The 20,165-nt window shown below is 45.4% G+C and overlaps 1 protein-coding gene and 1 long non-coding RNA gene across 2 annotated transcripts; both read right to left on the reverse strand.

The window, feature by feature from the left end:
• Window positions 1-4,841: 4,841 nt before the first annotated feature.
• LOC120655379 (tocopherol cyclase, chloroplastic) lies at window positions 4,842-19,690 on the reverse strand. The gene is made up of 10 exons (XM_039933146.1): window positions 19,315-19,690; window positions 18,697-18,941; window positions 17,684-17,763; window positions 16,717-16,793; window positions 16,048-16,217; window positions 15,162-15,259; window positions 14,421-14,525; window positions 6,712-6,828; window positions 5,591-5,740; window positions 4,842-5,280 (listed from the first exon to the last, which is right to left on the reverse strand). Exons 1-10 carry the CDS (start codon window positions 19,542-19,544, stop codon window positions 5,107-5,109), a joined length of 1,446 nt encoding a protein of 481 aa, XP_039789080.1. The 5' UTR covers window positions 19,545-19,690; the 3' UTR covers window positions 4,842-5,106.
• LOC120655380 lies at window positions 11,603-14,413 on the reverse strand. The gene is made up of 2 exons (XR_005667448.1): window positions 13,697-14,413; window positions 11,603-11,681 (listed from the first exon to the last, which is right to left on the reverse strand). It is a non-coding gene; the product is annotated as an uncharacterized LOC120655380 (long non-coding RNA).
• Window positions 19,691-20,165: the final 475 nt, after the last annotated feature.

A 20,165-nucleotide genomic window follows, 5' to 3' on the forward strand; every position in this document is an offset into this window, starting at 1 on the left:
GTGCACACATATGCTTGGTGATTCAAACACTAAATGCACACATTTAGGGGGAGTTCATCCTATGGTTTGTGATTTTGAGACTAACATGTTTGCAAGTTTATTTTTTGTAGTCTCACGATGGAGTTAACACTCTAAGAGAATGTTATTCACGCTCAATGCGAACAAACAACTCTATAAGAGTGATTAGATAAATTGTGCTTCATGCATATTGAGCCCTGCTCTATTGAACTTAAATGCTCATATATAAGTTCATAGGCTATGTGCTCATACATTTACTTAACCGTGGTGTACCAAGTGCTCATCTTCTAGAGACTTCAATTGTGGCAAGTCACTCTTAATTGGTACATGCAAGGTAAACAAAGGTCCCCCGAAGGTATGCAAGGTTCTAATTTCATTCAATTGGTATCTTTGTCAAATCCTTGTTTCTCTAAAGCTACCTCCGAGCATGATATGATCTAAACTTTCTTGTTGAAACATCTAGTTGTGCACTTGATTTTCACACTATCATTTTGTGTATATACTTGTGGAAAGTTTAGCTCATGTCATATTAGTTTCGTGATTTTGTGATCCACCTTAGTAAATTTTCAATTGGTATCTTCATTGATATCGTACCATTGGATCATGAGTCATGAAATAAACACCCTAGGCTACATATCTTCTCTTGAGCTATATTGTTTTGCAAGACCTTTTAGGTGCAAGACTTTTTAGGTGATTTGATTTCAAAGGGGGAGAGATGTGAATCAAAGCAAGGCATGTTCCCAACAAAGGGGGAGAGATGTTTCCAAGAAGAAAAAGTATATTCCAAAGGGGAAGAAATGCTGAGTGGATCAAGTCAACATATGAGAGAGGAGTAGCAAATAGGGGAAGGAACAAAGGGGGAATCATGGTTTTAGGGGGAGGCCAAGCCATCATTGGATGGTGGTAAGCATCCAAGCAAGTGTAAGTGGTTCAATTTGTCAATTTTTGCAAATTTTATGCTTGCTTTGATTGTGTTGTCATCAATCACCAAAAAAGGGGAGATTGTAACGAACATGGCACCATTTATGCCATTTCGAGTGATTTTGGTGATCGTATGACAACACAATCAATGGGACTAATAGTTTTGTTAAGTGAACATTTCTAGATTCCAGGGATGAAGTAAAAAGGTCATACAAAACAAAACACAAAGAAAGAACTCAAAGACACATTGAATTGGACGAGTTCTACTGAAACCAGTAGCACCGGAAGAACCGATGCCTATAGCATCGGTGCATCCGATGGTTGTCGGAAGATCCGACGCCCTGGCATTGGTGCAAGACTGAGCGCCTCTGGAGATCAAGTGTAGAAAGAAGTGAAGCACTGGTTGAACTGATGGTGTCAAGTCAAGCATCGGCGCATTCAACGTACTATGTTCCAGAGACGATGTCAAGTGCCCAGGAGTCAAGTCTTCAGCACCGGTTTAACCGATGGTGCATCGGAGCATAGCGTCGGTGCAATGACGTCAGCAGAAGTGGGAGGTCCAACGGCTAGTCCTGGCGCTGTGTGTGACCGGTTTAACCGACACCCTATGCATCGGTTTAACCGATGGTCACTGGAGTCGCTGCAGCTGTGTCAGGAAGCCAACGGCTACTTCAGTTGCTGTGAGTGACCGGAAGAACCGATGCGCCTGCACCGGAAGTTCCGATGCCTACGCAGAAAAGCTGCTAACGGCTACAAACGACTAGTTCGACTTGGATGCCTATATATATGTGCTCCCCCGGCCATTTGAAGATTGCTGGAGTCCCAAGACATCACACACACATCCAAGAATACCTCCAAGCCATCTAAGAGCATAAAGATCAAATCCTTAGTCCTTAGCACAAACTTTGTGAGTGTTAGTGCTAGGTTAGCTCTTGAGTGAGTGATTAAGCAAGGTTTAGATCCTTGTGATGTGGATCTAGAGTGAACCAATATTGTATCTTGGTGCGCCGGCCATCCTTGGAGCTTTGGTGGCTCGCCAGCACGTCAACGACCCTCCAGCTTGGTGTGGAGCGGCGTCGACAACATTGTGCGGGGGACGGAGACCCCTCCTTCGTGGGCAATCTCCCTTAGTGGAAATCGGGATCAAGGTGACCGTGATTGTGTCCACGGAAGAGACTTGATTGCCGGAAAGCGATACTCTTTGTGAGTGCTTCAACAACGTGGATGTAGGGGCGCCTTTGTGGCAATCCGAACCACGAGATAAATCCTCGTGTCGAGAGTTTGCTTCCTCTCATCCCTCCTCTTTAAGCTTCCGCATTTCATATTGCAACTTGTGTGCCCTTGCCTTCTTAGTGTAATATCTTGCTAGGATTGCATATAGGTTGCAAAACTCTTTTTGGGATGAGGTTTTCACACTAGAAGAACTATAGTTGCACATCTAGATAGTTTGTTTTAGTCAAAGTTTTGTGCAAACTAGTTGGAGCCATAGGTTAAGTTTTTTAAGAGTGCCTAATTCACCCCCTCCCCGTCTTAGTCTAGAGCACCCGATCACTTTCATACGCGAAAACAAAGCTAACGCAACAAGAACGGATCGAAATGGATCTAAAACGTGGAAACTATGGATAAAACAAGGCTGTACAGACCTATTTGTTATTAACTATAGATTTCAGGGGCTAGCAAAGAAGATTTGCAAGACACAGGCAAAAGTGCTTGCAATAAGGTTTAAGGTTGGGGTCAGATCTGCAAAACTAGGGTCCTTGGATGGCGGGTTTGATTTTGCAAAAGGTAAGTGTAATAAAAAGGGCTATTTTGCAATAAGTTTTTAACAAGAGTGGACCGCGGGTTGATTTCCTTAAAACGGAGGGGCTCTTTGCAAAAAGGAAAGGGTTGACCGGTATGGTTTGGTTGACCGGTGTTTAGATCCGATCTGGGCCGTTGGATTGGAATCGGGCGGCTCAGGATGGATCGGGCGGAACGGGTGGCGGCGCTAGACGCCGGCGGCGAGGTATGCGGCGGTGGGCGGCGGCGAGTTCACCGGAGTTGGCCGAAATCGGCCGTTTGGGCACGGTTTCGAGCGCGGGTTGGCCTGGGAGAGAGAGGAGATCACGGCGAGCGCATCTAGGGTTCGAGCGGTCGAGCAGAAGACCGGACAGGGGCGCGCGGCGGCAAGAGGCAGAGCGGCGGCGACGACGAGCAGATGCGGCCAAACGAGGCAGGAGAAAGAGAGAAAAGAGGTCGTCGAGCTTCCTCACCACCACGCGAAGCTCCGAGCGCGCACGGACGACGAGGGGAGGCAGAGGAACGGCAGCGCAGCTAGCGGCTCCGAGGTTCGAGCCCCAATGGCGGCGGCGGAGCTAGGGTTTAGGGTAGGGGCGGCGGCTGCGGGTAAAAGGGATCAAGGGGGGTTGCGGCGCGCTATAAATTGGGGCGGCCGGGGATCCTTGGAGTGCGCGCCAAGGCAGCGCGAGGCGTGCGGTGGCCGGATTCGGCTCGAGTCTGAGCCTGGTGCGGGAGGAAGGGGACGCCTGACAGGCGGTCCCCACCTGGCGGTTGGAGCAAGCTAGGGGAGAAGGGATGGGGCAAGGCCGAGCCGGGCCGGGAAATGGGCCGGCGGGAGTGGGCTGCGCGGGGAAGAAATGAGAGAAAGGAATGGGGAGAGAGAGGCTCCGGGTTGGGCCGAAAAGAAAAAGAACTGGGCCGGTTTGGGCTGAAAGAGGAGGGAAGAGAAAGGAAAAGCTTTCTAATTTAGCAACAAGCAATTCAATTCAAATTTAAATTTAAATTGAAAACTCAAACAAATAAAATGATGCAATCAGCATGAATGCAACAAAACAACCTCATTTAGTTTTAGAAAAACAACCAATTATTTTATTTTCATATACTAAATTCCTGTAAAGAGAAATAAATATTGGGAAATTTTAAAATTATGATAAAATTGTTTTTTTATTTTTGCTTTTAATCACATCCTGAAATTTTTTGAATTTCAGGGTGTGACATCCGACAATCTAGACTAGTCGTAACTGTCATTTTCTTCTTGTCATTCAAATTGACCCTTTTCTTCTTGCTGGACTTATGATTCAAGCTTGAAATTTCGAAGATTACAGCATATTCTACTTCACATTTATCCGAATTTTCTCATAACTATTTTGTGTGGTGTTCCAAGGATTTGAAGCACGAAAGAAAATGTGAGCTGAATATTTCTCCCATTTTCACAAACCTTATACGTATATTTCCTTTTCACAACTTGTTTTACCACGCAGAGGTCCTTTTCGCAACTTCTTTTTACCACGGAGCGGTTCAAACTCCGTAATACTTTTAGAATAATGTTGTACTCATTAACGAACCTTATAAATCCATGCCGTCCCGTTTATTTCTTCACGCAAGAGCCTCAAACCAAGCGACTCAAATTACGTAGTATCCCAGCAGGACAAAGGCCCTATGAACTCCATACTGCGTCACATCTTGGAGACGGGCAAAAAGGGGACGACAACAATTCTGATACACTTTTGGTCCATGTTGCATCACATCGCAATCGCAAGAAGAGCAAAACAGGGGCTCCACAACTTTAGACTCCACCCTATCATTTTGTCCTATCATAATTGAGAGGATGTCTCTATCTCTCTTCCAAGTCTTCCCCCACCAAGAGAAAGTCCAGTGAAAAAGAATCCAGTTTTTCAAAAAGAGGGAAACTCTAAGCAACGATGTTGATGTGCATGTAACATTGTAACTATGCCAGATGACAATAGTACCATGACCACAGGATCCACAGGACTGGTAGGCATAGGCAATAAATAAGTCGTGCAGAGCAGTGCCAAAGATGAACTTGCCAATTGCCATCCAGACTCAACTGCAACCAACCAGACTTGCACGGGGTAGGAAAGGTTAGAATGGTCCAAGACTCGGGGCGAGGCCAACTGGCCAGAGGACTACATATTTTTTTCTAAGTTAATAAATTGTGACCAACTGGACCACCAGAGCAAGGACCCTGCAGTGAACTAGTCTGAAAAGCAACATGTTTCATACTTCCATGTTTGAATCGTTCTGGTACTTTCTGGACTGTGAATGCTGCGAATAATGAATCATTATTGAGCTGGAGAAAGTTTAATTGTGCGCGTTGATACTAAGGATACTTCTTCAGCACAGCATTCTTCAGATTCCTGGTTGATCCTACAGGCCTGGGGGCTTCAGAATTGGGATGGGGAAGAGACTCTCCACATCGATTGGGGTGCCGACAATGTTATTTACAACCTCGTTCACAACAGTTGTCCCTTCCCACCCGCTGAACCAAGGGCCCCCACCGACTTCCAGTGCCGCCATGTTGCTTGTGGCATCAAGTATCAACTGCAAGAAAACCATTCAACACATTGGTAATGCAGTTTATTAATCAGGATGAAAATATTCGCCAAACTTTCCAGATACAATGCTCAAATGCCGACCATGAACACATGAAAGGATGAGTAGTTTCATATTGCAGTGGTTGAATCCTGTTTAAATTGCTTTTTGACATCCAAACAAATCAGGAAGGGGAAAAACGAAGAGCATAAAAGCTGAAAGGTCATGTATAATGTCAACAACAAACAGCGGCTTAATGACCTAAAATGAGAGCTCTATGAAAACAGGTGCTGACAACTTCATGATAATGCAATCATACCTTTCCCTTGCCACCATCATATTTATTTTCCCACAATTGTAGCTTAAGATCTCCATAGCAGGTGTCTTTGCATGCTGGCACCAGTCCAGCCTCCATAGTAGGAGCTCTCAAAGTAGTGCCTGGTTCTGTAGTGGTTCCTTCTATTTCTACCTGCAAAAGAATGCATTTATTAAGGAGAATAAGAAAGCAACACCAGAATGCAAAATGAGCACCTTGTCAATTGAGAATCTCAGCCAAACCAGTTCATAGACAAGCAAAATTCACAGGATGGTATCATTATGCTATAGTTACCAGCCCTGTTCCGCTAGGCGCTCGCCTAGGCGCGATTCCGCGCGACTAATCGCGAGTCGAGGCCCGTCGCCTGGCCTAGGGGGGTAGTCGGACCCCTAGGCGGGCGTAGACGGCCGCACCCGCTCGTAGACGGCCACTCCCGCACGTCCTCCTCGGCGGCTCCGCCTGCGACGGCGCGCCGGCCTCCCTGCTCCCGCCTGAGGCTCGTCCTGCTCCCGCCGGTGAGGTCGCGCCGGTCGCCCTGCTCAGTTGCTCCTGCCGGTGAGGTCCCACGTGCAGATCCGGCGACCCGGGGATGAGGCGCAGCAGAGAGCGGCGGCGGAGGAGGCAGGGACATCAGGCGGCGGCGGAGGAGAAGAGGAGCTGGTGGAGGCGGCAGGGAGGAGGCCGGCGGTGGTGGAGGCGAGCGGCTCGCGGCTGGAAGCAGAGCACGCGTTTCTCGTGCGGGAGCGGGCGTGCGGCTGGAAGCAGAGCAATAGGGAGATGCATAGGACAGCAGATGGATAAGGTGGGCTGGGCTGCTTTTGATGGGCCTTTCTATGCATCTCTATACAGACTATACGTAGTCTTCTATTTGTTTTCGCTTTTTTATGTAATACGTGTATACACGTGTATTTGTGAAATGCCTAGAAAAACGCCTAGGACCGCCTAGGCGCGATTACTCCCGACTAGTCTCTAGGCTGAGGGTCAGCGCCTAGATTCCGACTAGCGCCTAGCGGAACAGGGGTTACCAGATGAGTTTTGTTCTCGCCAGACATCTTCCAGGAAACTCACAGAGCTATTCACAGACAAGCAAAATGCACAGGATTCTATTATTATGCTATAGTTACCAGATGAGTTTTGTTCTCGCCAGACATCTTCCAGGAACCCCATGGTGTGATGTCCCAGCTTACTGTCCCAGTCCAAGGTACGAATTCAAAAAAATTTCCCTCGTAATGCACTCCAATCTGCAGAATAAAATCAAGATTTCTTATACATTGTAGTTGAGTGATATGTCTTCTGTTTCCTGGTTACAGGTACACATGATTTTGTTTTTATGAAAAGTTATACTCTTACTAAAATGCCTTCATGTGTGCGGCTATTTCATTCGATACTTGGAGGAGAAAATACTAGTGACTAAATGACAGTTTTTCTAAAGTACATAAGTTAGTAGACTGATAATAATGACACAATAGGTGCTGCTACAGTTGTTGCAATAATTAAGGCAGTCAATGTGATGTGGAAGAAGAGAAACATTTCAGACAAAGGTTCTTGGTACAGCCCATTGAAGTAGTAAAACACAGTCAATGTGATGCAGAAGAAGAGAAACATTTCAGACGAAGGTTCTTGGTACAGTCCATTGAAATAGTAAAACATACAGGAAACAATTAAGGGAACGTATCAGGTGCAAACCAATCTCTTCGCACAACCGTGCAAGCTTTTAATCTGGGCCTCCAAGGGGCATGGGGGATTGGGTAATTTTACATTTAACCGTCCACCTCTAGTCACACTTTTGCAAATCCCCCCTCCCACTCCCCCTGCGCACCCCCTTGGATGTTGATCCTGTGGCCCAGATTAGAAGTTTGCACGGTTGCATGAAGAGGTTGGTTTGCACCCAATACGTTCCCAATAATTAAACCTATTGATGAAAAAATAGATCACCTTTAAACGTAAATTCAAATCAATACAGAGACAAACATAACAGTTTCTGTTGGCAAAAGTGTAGAGAAGTCCAACTGAAGTACAATCTTAAACCCAGATTGTTTTCCATACATATAATTTTGATTGCAACTTATTCTGAGTAAATGACTGTCAAGTTACGAGCTCAATGGAGAATGGACAATATACTGGCCGAGTAACAGAAGTTACTGGTTTCCAAAGTCAATCGTTAACTAGTACGAAGTTAGTATGAAGTATTGGCCTAATGTGTGTTCTCTCATTTATGTGTAAAATGTAAATGTAAATGTAAATGACTAGGTTGATATGACTACTTGTACAGTTTGTCAGAGCACGCAGTGGCAAAAGGGTTCATAGCCTAGTCGTTGTGACTCATGAGTTGCACCTCCAGTGCCTGGTTCGACTCCCCATGGGAGCAAACTTTAGGGCTGGTGAAAAAACCTCCCTCACTGGCAGCGCGCCGGCCTATGGTGATGGTGGCAGCCAACTTGTGTGAGCGGTGCACTGCTACCAAGGAGTAGTGACGGGGCGCCGAACCAGGTGGCAATGGCTGCTGGCCTAGGTTACAGTGTAGCCGCAGAGTCTGCACTATCACACTATAAGGGATCAGGGGGTTCTTGGTTTGTTGAAGAGTGAGGTTTCTTCTTGCAAACAATACTGTAGGGGGCGGTCTTTCCCACCGGCTGTTGGTAGTCCTAGCTTGTTCTCATTTGAGTTGTGTCTATCGTTTCAATAACATGAGCTCATGTCAAGCATGTCAGCTGTACACCTGATGCATGTTTACCCATGCAAAGGCTGAGTCTCTATTTCCTATATTAGCGTCCGCAGTGCACGGCATGCCGCTCAATCGTGGGATGGCACGACAAGCTCGAGAGGCATTGTGCATGTATTGGTGGTGTGTGTGGCTATGGCCATGATGTTATTTTTCCTATTTAGAAAAACAATGTGCTGTTGTGATACCGAAATTCCTTGCATTACAGTACATTCTCATGTGTGTGTTCATCATTGGCTCCTACGTCCATCGCCGTCGATGAGGACATCAAGTGGTATTAGAGCCTATCAGTTGTGGCAGAGCGACCAGGTGCTCAAATGGGCCCTCATGGTGCGTCCATGATCAGCCTCACCGCCGCGGCACACCGCAGGTGCCCAGGAGCGGCGATGACACATCCGAGTGCTGCGGCAACGATGTGAGAGTGTTTGGCAACAACAGCCGCATGATGGAGCGTGGGATCGTGATCCACCGGATAAGGAAGGAGATTGGCGGTGGCAGCAGCTTTGCGACGCTGTCCAAAACCAACTACTACGACTGGGTGGTTCACATGCACGTGATGCTGCAGTGCCCAGTCATAGTAGTTAATTTTGGAGAACGTTGGGAAGCTGCAATCGCAGCTGATCTCCTTCATGACCCGGTGGATCACAAGCCCGTGCTCCATCGTGCAACAATCGTCGCCAGATGCTTCACCCCATCATTGTTGCTGCGGCTCCGGACGCGCCACCACCGCTTTTGGTGCCTAGGTCCGCCGCAGGGGCGACGCTGATTGTGGACACACTATCAGGGCCAACTCGATCGCCTGGTCACGCTCCCACAACCGACAGGCTTTGATACCAAATGACATCCTCACTGCCGGCGACATACGTTAGGCAATGAAGAACACACACAAATGAACACAAGAACTCATTGGAATGCAAGGAATTTTTGTGCCACAATAGCACAACGTTTTTCCAACCCTTGTATTGCATAAATAGGATAACCAACTTGGCTGTGGCCACACACACCACGAACGCATGCATGTTATGCCTCCTAAGGTTGTCGTGCCATCCCACTACTGAGCGGCATGCTGCACTATGGATGCTAAAATAGGAAAGGAAACAAAGATCCAACCTTTGCATGGATAAACATGCATCGCACGTCAGCTGACACTCTCGACTGTTAAGGGTATAATAGTTAAGGGTAGTTTAGTCTTTTCCTATTCTAGGGTTTGGGTGCTCTCATGTACTATATATATCCCCATTGGGGGTGGTCAATATAATCTAACATTTCAGCCTCCATTCATTCGTAACATGGTATCACAGCTGCGGTTCTAGATCCGGTCCGCCACCCTCCTCGTTCCCGCTGCGCCGTCCTCGGGAATATCGATTCTTCCCTCCCGGGGGCGGCAATCCTCTAGCACCAAACCCATTTTTTTCCCGTTAGCGTCATAGTAACAGCAGCAGCATCTCATCCGTCGCCGCCCATCGTGGCCTTCCTCGTCGGCGTCGTCTCCGTCTATCGCGGATCCGCTGCCGCTTCTCTCGCTGCCGTCGCGGTCTCCCCCTGCGCCGCCGTCGTGCAGCAGCTGAGGCCGCCGTCGTGGCTCCTCAGCCACAGTCACGGCATGGTTGGCGTGGATCTGCCCGTCGTCTCCTCCTCCGCCAGCCTTCTTGCGGCCGTCCCCGCCTCCTCCGTCGTCCGCGCTGGATCCGCCCGTCGTCGTCTCCATCTGTCGTCGATCCGGTCATCCCCGTCCTCGCGCCGCCTCGTCTCCGCCCCGCCGCCGCGCCCGCTCGTCGTCGGCCGTGGGGAGCGGGGAGATCCGCCGCTGCCGACGCGGGCCATTGGCACCGCCTGTCGCGGAGCCGCCGTCCTCCCTGTCAGCGCCGTCGGCGTCCGTCCCCGCCGTCCGCGCCGTCCACGCCCATTCTCGCGCCGTCGCGCCCCCATCCTCGCAGTCGCCCGCGCGTCCGTCCGCTTGTCCACAGCAGCCGCCAAGCGGATTTCTTCACTGCACCACCCGTCGCTCGTCCTCGTGCAGTGGGTCTGCTCCCTCGCCTGTTGCCCGCCCTACATTTGTGCCTTGCAGATTTCACGCCTCTGGTATTGGATTCATTCTCTACACTGCTGGCCGCCAGGGTCTTCTTCCTAGCCTCCCATTGCGGCTCCTGCATGCAGACAGGGGGTTTGTGTGCGGTTGTGCTGCTCTGCTCATTTTTTGCTTACGCCTGCTGCTATCTGTCTGCTGCTGCTAGTATCTACTGCTATATCAAGTCATTTACGTTTGTCTCATATTTCTGCTATATTCATCTAAGTCAGTGTCAATCCAAGTCCAATTGCTCACATATAGTTCGTCGATGTCGTGCGTGTCCACATATTCAAGTTGTCAGACAGCCATCTTCTTTGTTTTATGGTTAGCTGAGTCCTGTCAGATTTAGCTAATCACATCATCTTTGTGGTGCGACAATACCCTCTTGGTCCGTTTCGGAGCCGTTTTGCTCCATGTCATAATCAATGGCCGTTTATTTGTCGTCATCTCCCTGCTTGCCGTCTTGCAGCAGTGATCTCTCATTCCTCTCTTTGGCTGGTTTGACACATCTCACTATTATTGTCAAGTTCCAAATCTCCAAAGCAAGGTTCATGTTGAAGAGTCGATGTACTGGTTTGTGAAGACTTGGACTATTTGCTGAAGTACGGTTGTGAAGGCAATACCTTCTTGTGGAGGAGATCATCAACATCGACATGTTCAAGAGTTGCACGATTCGACGACATCTTTCATTTCGGACTTTGGATGTATCTTTTTCTTTTTGTTGACTCTAGTGCTTAGTATCAACTCTCCAAATGCAACGTCATTGCATTCACGTTGCATTTGAGAGGGGGTGTCAAGGATATAATAGTTAAGGGTAGTTTAGTCTTTTCCTATTCTAGGATTTGGGTGCTCATGTACTATATATATCCCCATTGGGGCTGGTCAATATAATCTAACATTTCAGCCTCCATTCATTCGTAACATCGACATGAGCTTAGGTTATTGAAACAAAATAGACACTGACTCAAAGGAGAACAAGCTAGAATTACCAACACAAGCCACATTTTTTTCGGTGCAATCCGTGTATCTCATACTCTCTCCATTCTCTTTTGATAGCTATATTTCAAAAACTCAAATGTTAATAAGTGACGGCCATATTTTCTATCTGCATGGGCTATGGCAATAAATAGCACTAGTAATGAAGAGTTCCCAGTTAAAACATTGGAGGACCAACAAAAAAGTATGTGTTGCATTTATTATATGATAAGTAAGGTTATTTTTCTTGGTCATTGTGTAAAGGTGAAATATAGCTATCAAAACAAAATGGAGGGAGTATATGGATAGCTACTGTAGTTTTTACATACCTAGATCCTAGATCAAGGAATTTTTTTTTTCTCGAATGCGCAGGAGAACTGCGCATCAATATATTAAGAAGAATGAAAAGGGGGGTAAAGAGCCCCCAAAAACAAAACTGTTACAAGATTGGGAGGGGCTGTAACATGCCCACCATACAAAACCTAAGGTGTATGTTAAGAACAAAAACTAGGTAGGACCAGACCACAAGACCACAAGATTAGGATGCAGAAGCTAGGGCAAGGAGATGAGATACTCCTCTAGCCCCTGCCATTGCCCAAAGATGTGCTTCCTCCTTAAAGGTCGAGATGACATGGGCCAAGTTAGGTCTTCCTCCATCAAAGAGACACGAATTCCGATGCTTCCAAATTAGCCAAGCCCCCAAGATAATGATGGAGTCAAAGCCTTTCTTTTCTTGACCAGAAAATCTGCTGCTTGCTTTCACCCACCAATCCACGAAGGTCAGATCGTCTAGCTGTGGAGCAGCGGCATGTAGCCCAAAAAATTGGAGAATGCTGAACCATAATTGCCTGCTGAACACACATGATACCAGTAAGTGATCCATTGTTTCACCAACCTGATCACATAGTGGACATCAATAAGGCATTTGATTCGGTGTCATGGCCTTTCCTTTTGGAGGTTTTGAAACATCTGGGTTTTGGATCAGTTTGGTGTGATATTTTAAGTGGCTTGCTGGCTACTTCTTCCACTCAAGTGCTTCTAAATGGCTCTCCAGGGGAGAGGATACAGCATCAACGCGGACTAAGGCAAGGTGATCCATTGTCACCAATGCTTTTCATTCTAGTCATGGATGTGTTGTGCCATTTGGTGAAGAAAGCTGCAGATGAACAACTCTTGCAACCACTCGCCAGAAGAGCTTTGCAACACAGGATCTCTTTGTATGCGGATGATGTTGTTTTATTCTTGAGACCATCAGCAGGTGACATTGAAATCACGTTGGATATCCTGCAGCTTTTTGGAAGTGCTTCTGGCCTCACAACCAACTTACAGAAAAGTAGTGTTCTTCCTATAAGATGCAGCGAGGATGATAGAGCTGTTCTACAGGAAACTTTGCCTTGCCAGCTTTCTGACTTCCCTTGCAAGTACCTAGGGGTCCCTCTCTCTCCTCTTAAGCTAACCAAAGAACAGGTTCAGCCCATCATTGAAAAAATTGCAGACAGACTCCCAAGCTGGAAGGCTGACCTACTTACTAAAGCTGGAAGAATGATTTTGGTTCAATTTGTCCTCACCTCAATGCTGATTTACATCATCATGGCACTTGATCTTCCCCCATGGGCATTGAAGGCTATTGATAAGATAAGAAGAGGTTTCTTATGGAAAGGGAGAAGAGATGCGAGGGGAGGACATTGCTTGCTAGCCTGGCCAAAGGTGGCCAGACCAAGGAATCTGGGGGGCTTAGGTATTTCTAATCTTCAAAATTTGGGGTATGCTCTAAAGCTCAGATGGTTGTGGCTGCAGAAAACTGAACCTAACAAAGCTTGGGCTTTCTTCCCCATCCAAGCTCAGGCTCAAGTCCAAGCTTTCTTTAATATGGCTGTTAAGACAGTGGTTGGAAATGGGAAAAACACTCATTTCTGGAAAGATAGGTGGTTGTTAGATCAGAGCTTGGAACAGGCCCTGCCACACTTGTTTAGTTGTATAACAGTTAGAGCAAGAAAAAGGTCAGTTTTTGATGCCATCATTGGTGGGAGATGGATCTCAGATATAAAAGGTGCATTGACTGTGCCTGTTCTAGTTGAATACCTGCATCTTTGGGAACTTCTTTCTAATGTGATACTGCAGCCTGATGTGGAAGATACACATATTTGAAAATTCTCAGCTTCTGGCTCGTATTCCACTAAATCAGCCTATGAAGCCTTGTTTATTGGGGCCACCTATTTTAAGCCTTGGGAAGAGATCTGGAAGAGTTGGGCTCCAGGGAAATGCAAATTCTTCATGTGGACTGCAACTCACAATAGATGTTGGACAGCTGACAGACTAGCACGTCGGGGTCTTGATCATCCACCAAGATCAAGGAATCAACAGAGAAAGGGTAAGGAACTCCTCATGGAATTTATTTCCTTTTTTTTCCTGCACTTATCAAACTACTAACCGGTGGCATAACTGTTCCAGCAATATATAGTAATTGAACAAAGTGTCCATGATATTTTATTAGAGTTTTGCAACATACTCCACATTCTTTAATGACCAGAGGATCCATGGATACCCTTCTTCACAAAATATCTATGTTTCACGCTCACATGTGCTGACATCATGGTTTTGTTTTTAAATAAATTGTTATGGGCCTAGACATGGCCCAAGGACCTGCCAGTCCAGCCTTGATCCAAGGAGGCCCGAAGCACTGTGCACATGATCTGTAGTATGCATGCAGATCCATGATCCTAATGCATAGTTACTTACCCATAAAGTTTGGTAGTATTAGATTAGGTAGCCTCTGGATTATTAAAGATTGTAATATATTGCTTAGGGATCACTATCCTCTCTATATAGACAGCCACCTATCAATGAAGGGAAAGCAGGAATTAAGGGGGTAGCTCCCTTCTGCCCTCATCTCTCTTTGCTGCCACCTTCTCCCTCCCTTAGCCATCGCCCTCTCTCATGGGCAAGCCTTGGCTGATGCCTCCTCTATCCCTCACCAATCCCCTTTCATAGATGCATGCCCTTAACACTTAAATTATGCATACAAGAAGTATGCAGCAGGTTAAATTTGAAAGCACAAAGTATTATACCAGTGAAGGACTTTCGTAAGTATCACCAACTCCAATTTTCCTCAATCCACCAGCAGCAGTTAAAGAAACTTCACCAGAAGCGCCTGAGAAGACATTGCACTGGATCTGAACGATGCAAAGATTATTCAATTAACTACATAGGTAATCCACGAGATTGTGCAACAAACAAAAGCATAAAGAATAATAATCTACTTCACAAGGAAAAGGAGTGAAAGGCTATAGCTTCTGGAACACGTCAGCAAAAGAAGGATCATAGTTATTTGATATGTTTCATCGATAACATTTTTTTACAGAAAACACACCAAGAGTATAGCAGACCAGAAACACAGCGTAATTGCAAACTTCACTACAGACACATGAATCTTACTGAGACCTAGAACACTCAGGACATCAAGTGACCTAATACTGATTAGAACCATCATACCATCATGACTGGTGCCTGGCACACAAGAGACTAGTCCAAAAGAAAATTTTCAGAAGCTGCAAAAATTTGTGGAAAATTCTATCGGGCAGTAGAGTCATTATTCCATATCAATTTATCACTAAAACCAATGTTAAAAATTACTGCAATTTTTAAACCAAAATTATAGGATTAAATGTTTTCTTATCTGCAAATAATAAGATTGTATTTAATATTATAAGGCATTTATGACATCAGAACATTGTATTTAATATTATAAGGCATTTATGGCATCAGAACTAACAGAGGATCAGAGGTCACAATGAATACAGATGACACACCCAATACCACTTTCTTGGGAAACCTCCACCCCAGTTCTTTTCTGAGTAAGATGGAGCATTTTCAAATTCAAACCGTTCTCCATCCCATTCTATCCATCCTGAAAAGTCGACAAGAAAAGTCGACACATCATTGTTGTTAACACTAGTCCATACTGATGGAAGTTATTAAAAGGAATAAAAAAATAAGACATGCTGCAGATTATTTCAGAAATTTCTAGTTAAACACATTTATCAAGGAAGCACTTATAAGAAACAAATAGCAGGAGATGAAGTGATTTTCCATAAGGCACACTATCAAAACAGTTCAAAACATATTTATGTATATGTTACAATTTTAAATCCTCTACTAACTCTCGATCCAGATGCACCACATGAAAACATTAGAATAAACACATATAATTCTTTAATTGATCCATATACATTGCAGTTTTATGAGAGAGAGAGAGAGAGAGATCCGTTCCGCAGGAAAAGAAAATAGTAAAACACAGGGTACATCATAAAAAAACAATTTTACTTTCATGACCCACAGAAAATGGACACAACCTGGGGTAAAAAGAAATTCTTGACAGATACCTCAAATTCTTGAGGATTAAAAGTAGGATTCAATTGAAGAGAAGTCATATGATGTCATAAGATTGGACAAGCTGCAATCCATATGTGCTAAATGCAAATAGGGTTCTTGCAAACATTATTGAAAGGTAAAAGGATGATGCGAAGCCATGTTAGCAAAAATCACAACTTTCACATGCCAGGTTAAGAAGTAAAAAATATACAGTGCCCTCGTGCATTGTAGATTCGTAGTTTTATGAATGAGATGTGAACTCAGCAAATAATAAATTAATAATCAGTAACTCAATATCTTTCTTGTCTGAGTATAAAAACAAACCTGTGGACAAGCCACCAGCCATGCATATTTGCCAATGAGGTTCAAAGAAAGGAAAGGCTGCAAGCCAACCAGCTGTGGATAACTGCTTAGATTTGACATCACCCCACCCATAAACTGGACGTGTGCTGTACTCCCAACGAGCTGTTTGAACATTCGGCACATACTTTGACCTGCAAGGGACAACTGGACCAAATCAATAAAAGAAAAAGAAACATCTAATTTTCACCCAATCTTACTTGACATGTAATAAAGTAAGCGTGTTTCCTCTGCAGGCCGAAACATCATTGCAGGTAGTATGCTAGTTTATACATGGCAACATCGAGATCAAGAGAACCTATTATAGATTTTAGGATATATTGCTATAAAATATGTGAATTAGTATTTTATAAATTTTCCTTGCACTTTGTAACAGGATTAGTTAAAGTTCCTATAGAGAAGACTAGTAGACTACTACTATCAATAGAGAAGACTAGTAGACTACTACTATCATCTTTAACAGGGAGCATAGTTAAACTTCTAACTTCTGTAAAATACAAAACTTTAACAAAGAGGAGCCACAATCACATATTAAAGGGCAAAAAAATGATAAGTAACTATTGTTACAGTGCTAAGTAAGCAATCTAATAAGAGAGAAAAAATAAATATTTTACAAGATGATATATCACATGCCTTCCATCATCACGTATAAAACCCTGATGCCAGATTGGGGTGACTTGGAACCCTTCCAAAACACGCTTTGCGAACTCCTATAACCGTTAGTGGTAAGAATCCTTTACTTGTTACAAAACTTTGAGAGAATAAAACATTGAGCCATAAGACATATCAAATATCAGGGGTAAATAGGAGAACAGGAAACTCCATATTCCTTAGCAATGATTTATTATTAATTAAACCCTATTGAAAGGCAACAACTGCATAAATCAACGGAAACCTTTCTTCCATAGAAACTTTTCTTTTGTACATGGGATACTCAATTGACAGAATCAATCCATAAATCGACAATGCATGTTCCCAAAAGTATCTTCTCTTAAACAAGCAAACAACTTATTTTCTGAAATGATTGAAAGACAATAACATGAATGAAGCTGAAGTATGAATAAAATCATATCTCCGTATGTAGAAGTTCACACTATACCAAAAATCAAACTAAATGTTTATATCAGTACTATTATTAAAAACGAAGACATTGCAGTTCAGCAACAAGAAACTTAAATTATATGGACAAATATAACTGAATGAGATGAGAATGCCATGCACTATTGTATTCCTCTTCAAGTGTTGTACATATACACGGGCAAAACCCCTTCGAGCGCGGAGCGTGGCGAACGTGGATGCTGGGCAAGCCGGATCAGGTGATGTGCTAGCTAAAGAACCAGGCGCCTAACTAACAGCCGCATGGCTGACTAACCAAGAAGTCCTTGAGCTAGCCCGTTGACAATAACGTATGAACAAAGGCTAGAGAAGCACAACAGTAAGAAAAATGATGTGTCCCCTGGATCAACAGATATGGAGCAGCTGAGCTATGGCACCCAATGTGTTTTGTGGTTTAGTAACTCTGTATGTGTGTAGTGTAAAATAACTACTTCATACCATCTTGTGAGCCCTTGCATTTCATAAGAAGCCATAAAGCATATACCTGAGGGGGGACCTCCCCTTGCGGGGGAGTTGAGTCTTTGTTGGGAATGAAAGTGTTTCCCAGCATTAGTTCATGCCTACCTATCCAAATGCAGCTTATTAGTTTGGAATTCAGCAAAAGTGATGCAAAACTAAAATTTCAGGAGAGTCAGAAAATCAACACTAATCTTTAATAAATAAATCTGAAGGAACCAATTTTTATACAAAGACCTGTTTAGCACTGTGATAGCTTTTAATATACAGCAGTTTATTTTAGTTCACAGTTGTTAACCATTCCCTATGAAAAAAGGAACAATTTCTCCCAAAAATGCATGCAGTTGACCTTATATTGAAAGAAATGGTGATATAGCGAATTGCAGGCATATCACAAAAAAATTGCGGCTCCTCTGTCCTCTCAACCCAGGAGGATGTGCGACATCTTTTTCAACTACTAAGTCTAGGTTTGATTGATGAACAAAACTCATGGACCAAAACTTCCAATGGACAAATATTTCTAAATGGTTAATTCTCAATGGTTTTTACAAATATTTACATTGGAATCTTGTGGTCTGCAGTGTGGTTACTTATCCAATGTACAAAGGAAGTATAATCAATATCCAATAAGATTTTTTTCTGGATTCATAATAAACTAACTGGGTTACACAGTGGAACACAGCAATCAGTAGTTCAAAGTGGGCTAAGTTGTTCATCAGAATACATCGTGGGATGCCCATCATTAGGACTTTTGATTTTGCGGTGGCTAGTCAGGTGTATGGCTAAATTGGAATATGGAACATTGAAATTTCATCTCTAAATGCCAGGACACAGTTCAAGTTTCATTAAAATAGGGCTGTAACAGTACCATTAACTGAATTTGACGAACTTCATTGCAAATTTGCAAGAACCTTCAGTTCAGCACCTTATTATACATGCTACAAATTCATGAGACATGCCAATCTATTTCTATGTCTTCTCAGAATAAAAGTGTAAGATAAAATAGTAGGAAAGAACAGAGAGACTGAAGAAGAAGCTTACTTCCCCAAAAGTTATTTGATTTCTCAGAGAATTGGCATATGTACTTATCATCCGCGCCAAGGATTTGTGCTCCCACACCAGTAAAGCGTGGACCGTGTACCAACTTGTCAAGATCACTCATCCCGTCACGGAACAGTGGGTTCTCAACGGAGTACATGAAGCAGAAGCTCTGCCTGCACTCTGGTATGGCCACCTTGAAGTACCATCCCTCAAAGAAAGGTCTGGCGGTGCCGTCAAAGTGGTACCTGCAAAATGACCTCGCTAAACTTAGGTACTCCAGCTGAGGCTCCTGGCTCTTGCCACTTGGCGGTACCATGTGTCCATGTAACAGCACTGAAGATGTTAAGGTAACGGCAAACGATAGTATCACAAAAATGCATCTCTGGCTGAAGAGAGGATAACAGGTTCTCAGCATTGTGGATAATGTCAGCGCTGCTGATCGAACGTGAATCGTGGGCTGAGGCTCAGAATCGGCCACAATCATGCGAGGTCGCAGCATCAGTAATCTAGAGCTGCATTTCCGCGACCAATATAAATTTTAGGCGAAGAGAAATCTAGGAAAACATGGCCGCCAGACCTATTAGAAAACGTGACGCCCCCGGGACGCGTGGCGCTTACCCGCTATGTGGCGTCCGGAGCGGCCGGTCCTGCGGCGTGGGCGCGTAGACGGGTGCCGCCGCCGCGGGCGACGACGACGACGAGGTTGAGGCGGAGGCAGGCGAGCCCGTGCCCGCGCGCGCGGGGAGGCCCCCGCCGCGACGGGGTAGGCGCGCGCACCGCGGGCGCGCGGCGCGGGGAGGCGGCGCCACGCCCGGCACGGCGGCGGGAGCGGCGACGGCGAGGTTCATTGCGGAGTGGTATACCTGACCTGGTTCGCCGTGCGGGGCGGAGCTGCCACGGCCCACGGGCGGGCAGTGCAGGGGTATTTTTTTAGTTGGGTTCTGGCCGCCGCGTGCCGTCGTGCGCCGCCCGGGGGAGCGTGGCGGCGCGGCCACGTGCTCCACGACTCCTTGGACGATACGGATGAGAGGGGACCGGCTCTGATGACTCCACGGCGGCCGCCGCCGCCGCGGCCGTGCCCTCCACGTGGTGGACGAGGAGAGCAAGCACGGGCTCCAGTGAATTTGCAGTAGTTTTAAGGGTAGCCAGTTTGGGCTCACGGTCCAGTATTGTCAGCTGCTGGGCCAGCTCTCGCCCGTAGCCCATCATTGTGGGTCAAAATGCACAGAGCTGCTGGGCCAGTTCGTTTTGGGCTCTCCCCTAAAAAACGGTTCATTTTGGGGGGGTCGCTTTTTGGTTATGTGTCGAGTTTGTGGTGGCGTTGCTCATCCAACTTCTATAAGCTGGCAAGCCCGGCCTCACGTTCTGCTTTCATACGAGTGCTGACCTTTGGTCTAAAAAACTGCACAGTGCTCGTCGATTAATATACTGATGCGTTTCATCCCTGGCATAACTCTATAACATCATCC

This window comes from Panicum virgatum, chromosome 1N, assembly GCF_016808335.1.
Source record: "Panicum virgatum strain AP13 chromosome 1N, P.virgatum_v5, whole genome shotgun sequence".
Lineage (NCBI taxonomy): Eukaryota > Viridiplantae > Streptophyta > Magnoliopsida > Poales > Poaceae > Panicum > Panicum virgatum.